This window comes from Entamoeba dispar, genomic scaffold (assembly GCF_000209125.1).
Source record: "Entamoeba dispar SAW760 scf_1105229460127 genomic scaffold, whole genome shotgun sequence".
In the NCBI taxonomy this organism is placed as follows: Eukaryota; Evosea; order Mastigamoebida; family Endamoebidae; genus Entamoeba; species Entamoeba dispar.
In genome coordinates, this window is record NW_001854037.1 from 85,645 (window position 1) to 93,508 (window position 7,864).

General features: G+C 22.1%; 1 protein-coding gene across 1 annotated transcript, besides 11 other annotated features; it reads left to right on the plus strand.

The window, feature by feature from the left end:
* Positions 1-563: a repeat region.
* A 15-nt stretch (positions 564-578) lies between these two features.
* Positions 579-656: a microsatellite.
* EDI_085960 (uncharacterized protein) lies at positions 656-2,360 on the plus strand (the record flags this gene model as incomplete). The annotated part of the gene is made up of 4 exons (XM_001736836.1): positions 656-801; positions 851-1,091; positions 1,145-1,429; positions 1,485-2,360. 4 exons carry the CDS (start codon positions 656-658, stop codon positions 2,358-2,360), a joined length of 1,548 nt encoding a protein of 515 aa, XP_001736888.1.
* Positions 1,110-1,172: a microsatellite.
* Positions 1,175-1,279: a sequence feature (AT_rich).
* Positions 1,452-1,635: a microsatellite.
* Positions 1,742-1,762: a sequence feature (AT_rich).
* Positions 1,783-1,945: a sequence feature (AT_rich).
* A 42-nt stretch (positions 2,361-2,402) lies between the features above and the next one.
* Positions 2,403-7,016: a repeat region.
* A 9-nt stretch (positions 7,017-7,025) lies between these two features.
* Positions 7,026-7,144: a microsatellite.
* Positions 7,097-7,209: a microsatellite.
* A 565-nt stretch (positions 7,210-7,774) lies between these two features.
* Positions 7,775-7,818: a sequence feature (AT_rich).
* Between the last annotated feature and the right edge of the window lie 46 nt (positions 7,819-7,864).

The following is a 7,864-nucleotide window of genomic DNA, read 5'->3' on the forward strand; positions in this document are numbered from 1 at the left end:
TACTGATTGTTTCCTTTTCTAATCATTTTTGTTTTTTCTCTTACAAATAAATACTATCTTCTCATTATTGTTGATTATATTCTTTAATCTTAGTGTTCTTAATTTATTCTATTTCTTGTGTAAGTATTTTAATTTCTTCTTCAAATAGTCTTTTCAAATATTCTTGGTTTTGTATTTCTATCATTTCTTTTATTTCTTATTTGTTGTTGTTTTTTATTATGGTATTGTTTATGTCTATGTTGTGTTTTATTATGTGAATTATTTGTATTATAATACTGATTGTTTCTATTTGAATTATTGGTAAAATACTTATGATGAAAATGAATGAAGTGAATGAAACGATTCATACCATTATTATTATAACTATTATGATAATTGTTATGGCGATAGTTATTATTATGGTAATGATTAATGTGAAGATTAATGTATTTCTGTCCATACAGATAATACGTGTTTTCACTCATTGTTCTATCATTATATTTCATGGATGATAAGGATTTTTCCTTCATTTGTTATTGATTTTATTATAATTTTTGTGGTGTTTCCTGTAATGCTTAGCATCTTTTTATAAGAATAATAAACAAAAGAAAATAAAGATAAAAAATAAAAAAAAAAGAATATAAAAGAAAAGAACTAAAATAAAAAATAAAAAGAAATGGATTTTTGGTCATTACAAGGAGTAACAAGTATATCATCAACGATAGATGAGATATTAAAGAAAAAGGGATGTCAAATAGAAGAAATATTTGAAGATCCACATTATTTATTAGAATTAAAATCTAATGAAAGATTGATTGAATTGTTTGTTTGAAAAGAATTAAGATAAAAAGAATAAAAGAATAAAAAGTAGTGTTTTAAAAGAAGAAAATATAGAAAAAAGTATTAAATATATTTGTGATGGAGAAAGTGGGAAAAAAGGAGGAATGGCATCAGAAACATTTTCAAGTGAAGTAGAAAAGATTCAAGAAGAAATAATTAAAAGAAAAGAAATTCAAGAGAAATTAATAGAAACATTTATAAAAGAAAAAGATAAAAGAGTACTAAATAATATAGTAAATATATTAATAGCATTAAATAAAAGAGAAGAATTTGTTTGTTAAAAAGGAATTAAAAGAAAAAAAAAATAAATAATAATAAAGAATAGAAAAAAGAAATAGGAAAGAAAGAAAAAATGATAAATAATTTATATGACAATTTAAATGAATCAATTAAAAGTAATTATTTACTTTTATTAATTCAAACAAATACAATTGAAAATAATAATATGAATAAATTTATAGAGAAAATAATAGAAGGAAAATATATTGAAGAGATTGAAGTAATTTTAAAAGAAATTATGGAATGGGAGAATTCAATAAGTCAAAAAATGTATGAAGAATTTATTAAATCAGATAAAATAGAAGAATATTTTGAAAATATTATTTTAAATGTTTGTTTTTAAAACAATTAATTAAAATAAAATAAAAAGAAATTAACAAAAAAAGAAAGGAGATAAAAAAAAAGAATTAATTCATATTTTAAGAATAATATTACCACTTAAGAAAGAAAATAATATTAAACAAGAAAAAATGATAAAAGGATTAGAAAAAGTAATAGAAAATATAGAAAAAGATATTAAAATTAAAGAAGAAAAAATTGAAGAAGAAATAATTGATTTTGAACATATTATTGAATATTGTATTGAATATGAAGCAGAAATAATTGAAAGAAAAGGAGAAGAAATTATTTCAAAACTTCTTTCAATATATTTAATAAAAAAAAACAATTCAAGTATTTATCGACAATATTTAAATGATATTTTTACAATTCTTATTAAAAAGAATAAAAATTTAATTAATAATATTTTAAAAAATTATAAATTAACTGAACAATTAATTGAAAATGATAAATTATTATTAAAAGATCATTTTAAATTCGATTTATATATATTTGAATATTATTTAATGATTCAACTCTATTCTATTACAAAAGATGATCTTTCTTATAATATTTTTAATGACTATATTCTTAAAGAAGTTCTTCCTAGACAAGAAAATAATACTATTTATTTTAAAAAACCTTCTACTATTTCATCTAACAATAATCAAATTAAACCTTTTCTTATTGATGAAATTGACCAATTAAATTCTTCTCTTTCTATTAATGAAAATCCTTCTTCATCTTCAACAAATTTATTTGACTTTAAAAATACTTCTAATTTTAATGATGAATCTTCTACTTTCAATTTTAATTCTTCTTCTTTTGGTGATACTCATCCATCAAATCTTGTTTCTTCTAAACCTAATTTTGATGAATCAAAGAATTCTTTCAATTTCGATTCTTTTTCTTTTGATTCTACTGATTTCGGAGATTTTAATTAATTGATTTAAATTTCCTTTTTCTTTTTATTCTTATTTTATAAGAGATCCTTTTATCAATACAGAATATATCAATTGTGTGTCATGCTTATTGAGTAATACCATAGAGTCTTGTAAAGAAAACCAAACAACAAACAGGTATTCATGTTCAAAGAAAAGAATGAATGAAATAATAAAATGTATAATAACAATGATAAAAGAAATAACAAGAGAAAAGTGATTAAAAAAGAAGAATACAAATAAAAACAAATAAGAAACAATGTAAATATAATGATAATAAACATTATACAAACAAGAAATCTAAATTATTAACAATAAATGAAATTAAATTGAAAAATAAAAGAATAAGAAGTGAAAATGAGAAATGAAAATAATCAGAAATAAATAAAAAATAAGAAGATAAAGAGAATGTATAATAAAATAATAAAGAAAATCAAAAAAGAATTCAATGATAAAACAAAAGGTTGGACAAATGATGATATTAAAACAACCGAAGAAGGAATCAAAAACAAAAATCGAATCAAAGAAATGAACGATAGATGTAAATATGCAAGAATAATAAATGAAAAAGAAAATAAAGGAAAAACAAGAGAAAGTAGAGAAAATGGAAGAAGAAAGCAACAAAGAAGAAATTAACATTCTTCAAAATAAAAATCAAAGAAATGAAGAAACTATTAAAGAATTTCAAACTAAAAAGATGGAAGAAGAACGAACCATTTCAGATGAAATAATTCAAAAAACACGAGATACAGTTAGAAAAGAGAATAAAGATGAAATAGAAAAGATGAAAACAAAAATAAACATTATTCAAATTACATTTAATGAAATAAGAAAACATTAAATTAAAAGAGGAAAATAATTCATTATAATGAAAAATAAATGAAACTAATGGTACAAGGAACATTGAAGTATGAGGTAAGGATGAAACCATCCAAACGCTCAGAACTAGCTATGAGAAACTAAAGAAGGATGAAATCTTTAAAGGTACTGAGCTGGTGAAGAAGAAGGGTGATGTGTTAGAGAAGAGTGCTGAGGTTCTGAAGAAGAAGATAAAAAATAAATAAAAACATCATTGAATATCAAAAAAGTGGAATTGAATACTATGAGATTGCAGAAAAACAAAAGAAGAATTAGACTATACACAAAGAGAAAATAAAGAACAAAATCAATTAATATTAAATCTCAACATTTTATTGTTTATTTTTTATCTCAGAAATTAAGATGAAGAAAACAATAACATTAATGATAAATACACAACAAATACTGAGAACAACAACAACATCATCTAGGATAATACAAATGAACAAAACTACCATTATGAAAAAGAAAATACTGGAAATAGGAGAACAAAACAATGAATATCAAAAAACAAGAATGATAATCAATCAAGAAGAGAAGAAAACACAACAAATCAAACAAATAGAATTTTAATTGATGTGTTGTATTGTTTTGAATTAATTTGTTATATAAGAAATTAAATAATAAATTAAGATGGGAACAAATAAAAAGTATAATAAAAGTAATAAATATTAATGTAAATAATGATAAAGAATACATTAATAATATTAAAATATCACATAGAATAAAAGAAACAACTAAAAGATACATCAAAATGAAAATGAACTCAATCATAGAAGGGAAATTAGAGTGTAATCCAATAATAAAAACATTATCATAAAAAATAATACTATTAATATTGATGATGAATATCTTAACTCTATCATCATTCAAGTTAAAGAAATGAAAATAGATAAATGTGTAAATATTAATTACTACTGGAAAATGAAAGAATCAGATAAATTAATAAGAGAAATTAATAATAAATGGGTATGGTCAGGAGAATAGAAAATCTACAAGAAGATATGAAAATGATTTCAATGTGTATGTATTATTATCTCTAAAATAAATTTAAATGAGATAAATTTGATGAAATAAAAGAAGTCATAAAGAAAATAAATAGATTAGAAGACCTAATCAAGGGAAGGAGATGGTACAGAATAAAATGCGTCATGAGATTAAAGGAACAAGATGCAGATGAAATTAAAATGAAAGCACAAGAAAGAATAAAGTACCTAAAATATATGATGATAATGATTAAAGAAAGAATTAAATTTAATAAGAATGAAATTATCAGAATCAATACAAATAAAATCATGTTTGATTCTAATAACAAAATTAAAATAAAGAAGAAAAACAAAATGAAATATACCCAAATAACGATATTACTTTAGAATATTTGAAATCGTTATATGAAACACAGGTGATATTAAATAAAGAACATTTGAAAATAAATCAAATCATCTCGTGGAATGAAAGATACAGGAATTATGATAGTGTCATCATCACATTGGATGAACTAAATCTAAGCCTGATGAAAATAAGTAATTGGAAAGCACCAGGTATTGACACTATATATTTGTATTATTGGAAGAGAATGTCATCATCAAGAAATTCCATTCTTAATATCTTCAATGAATGGTTAAACTTCCCAGAAAACATCCTTCTAGATATGGTAAGTGGAAGAACTATATTAATCAACAAAGGAGGTGATATGAACGATGTCATTAATTATCGTCCTATCAGTTGTACAAATGTAATTATGAAAATATTTACCTCAATATTGAAAGAGAAGATTCACAATAGAATTAACATGAATAATGAATCATTAAAAATTAGTAAAAATCAATTGGGATGTAAACTGCAATCTCTTGCTGATAAAGAACGATTAATTAACAGTTATATGTTAAAGCAGCAAAAAGAAGAGAAATACCCAAAATATGTAGAGTCATATTATGACATTAAGAAAGCATATGACTCAGTAAATCATGAATGGGTAATAGAAGCACTTAAATATTTTAATGTAGAGGGAGTCATCATAGACATTGTAGAAAGTATGATGAACAGATGGAAGATATTCATATGATATAAATATAATGAATATCTAGGATGTATTAAATTGTTGAATTTTACAATGTGATTCATTATCATTTCTACTCTTCATCATCAAAATGAATGTAATTTCTCAAATCATAGAAGAGAAGTTCCCAAAATCAAACAATACATTGTATATGGATGATTTGAGAATAATGACACAAATAGTGAAGAAATGGGAACAATCCACAATGAAATTAAACAAATAATAAGTGGAATAGGGATGGAAATGAAAATAAATCAGGAATGGTATTAAAAAACATTAATAAAATACCAAATGGAATGCAAAACATCCAAATAATTGAAGGAGATGACTTGTATAAATATTTAGGAATATGACAGTCCGATGAAATTAATGATACCTTCAATTGTAAAATCATCAAAGAAAAGATGATGAAGAAAATGGAAGAAATAAATACTGATGAATGTAGTAATAGAAGTTATATTACAAGAATTAATACTGAAGTAATACCCATCTTCAGATATTCAGCATCAGTAGTAAATTGGAAGGTAACTGACCTAGATAGAATGGACTTGGAGATAAGAAAATATTTAAGAAAGGCAAAATACATTAGTTGTAACTCCAAAGACCATCTATATGTCCCTATAAATGAAATTGGTGAATGATTAATAAGCCTAAGGGACGAATATGTTATTGAATTAATTAGAAGAGTGATGTACTATTGTACAAGAATGAAATAAGAAATAACATAATAGATAGATGGTATTCCAAGAAATGAATATTGAATAGAATTAAGAAAGTACTAGGTCATAAAATCCCAGAAACGAAAATAGAAGAAATAATAAATGAATTTATTGAAAATAAAAAAGAAAAAGAAGTAGTATTAAAAATAAAGAAATTAATGACCGACCAATACATCAAAAAATGGAAATCAAACAAGTGTACATTTTAGAAGATGGCTCGATTCAAAATTTGTAGATAAAACTACTACAATCAATGCATTGAAGAGTCCATCAATATAAAGAAAAATATATTTCTTCAATTAACTAAAATACAAGATGGAGCAATATTTTGTGGGTACAGGAAAGATAAAATAATAAAAAATGAAAGATTGAAGTACTGCCCACTTTGTAAATACAAGTTATTGACAATAAAACAATTCTACTATCTTGTATTTGTCATAAGAAATCACAAAATTAGAAATATGATAACATTAGTATTATCATATGAATTAATAAAGAAATATAAATGAAATAATCATACAGGAAATCAACAATAAAACAATATTCAAATATAAATATATCATTATGATATGGAACATAAATAATATCAAAAAGTGAATTACAATATCATAAAATAACATATAATGTAATAAATAAAAAGAATAAAACTGGTCTAATATTTGATATTAATAATGATATCACAATAATAATTGATTATAATTGAATAAAAGAAATTTGAAGAATATATTAATTAAAATAGATAAAATAAGAAATATCAAAATAAATAGAGTATTAATTTCAATAAATTAAATAGTAAATGAATAAAATAACTAAATAATTAAATAATTAAAGAATGAAATTGATATCATAAAAAGAAATCAAAAACCATGTAATTAAAAACATGATGGACGTCATAGAACATTGATTCTACCATAACCAAACATATGTTGTTGAACTACATGAAGACTCATTGAAGATATTAGTCTCCTCCTGATTCAAGAATAATAAACATAGATTCTATTATTATTTAATTATATGCTTTTTATTAAAAACTTTTAATTTCTATTTCTTCTTTCTTTTTACAATTCTTTTTTTTAATTTGTTATTTATTCCACAAAATTATTTCTTTGCTTTTCTTCTTTCTTTTTGATTTTCTTGTTATTCTCTTCTTTATCACTTCTACTTATCTATTTCATTTCAATATTTACTTTTAGTATTAGCTTTTAGTCGTATTCTTGCACTTATCAACAAACTTTTTCTATTGTAGTATTTATTTCAATATTATAAGTTATTTCAATTTATCTGTTTTATACAGTTAGTGTGCTTGCATTGTTATTTGCCATTCACTCTTTGTGTTTTTACGCTATTTTATTGTTAAATAAGAATTCAGGTGTTACTTATTGAAAAATGTAATGTTGTAGTTATGTTTAGATTGTTCATTTCTTGGTTACTCAATGAATAAAGTTTTTAATGATTATTCCTATCAGAGCAAGTGTTGGTTAAAGAAAATTAGAGTGAGTAAATAATCAAAACAAAGACTGGTATTTGGTCATAACACTTAATTTGATATTTTCTAAGATGAAAATATTAAATTGTTAGTTATTTTTAAAGTTGTTAATTAATGATTTTTAAACCAAAAAATTTGAAATTTGTTATTCAAACAATTCATGAAAGAATTAATTGATAAAAAGAAGAATTTTATTCAAAGAATTGATGTTGAAAAATCGTTTTCTTCTATAAATAACCAAAAAATAACATGAACTAGAAAATCTAAATTCTTAAACGCTAAGTTAAAAGTAAACTATAATAAAATAGAAAAAGAATAATAATAATAAACATAAAATTTCAAGAGGTATATAAAAACAACATAGTTTTTAACTAATATCATTACA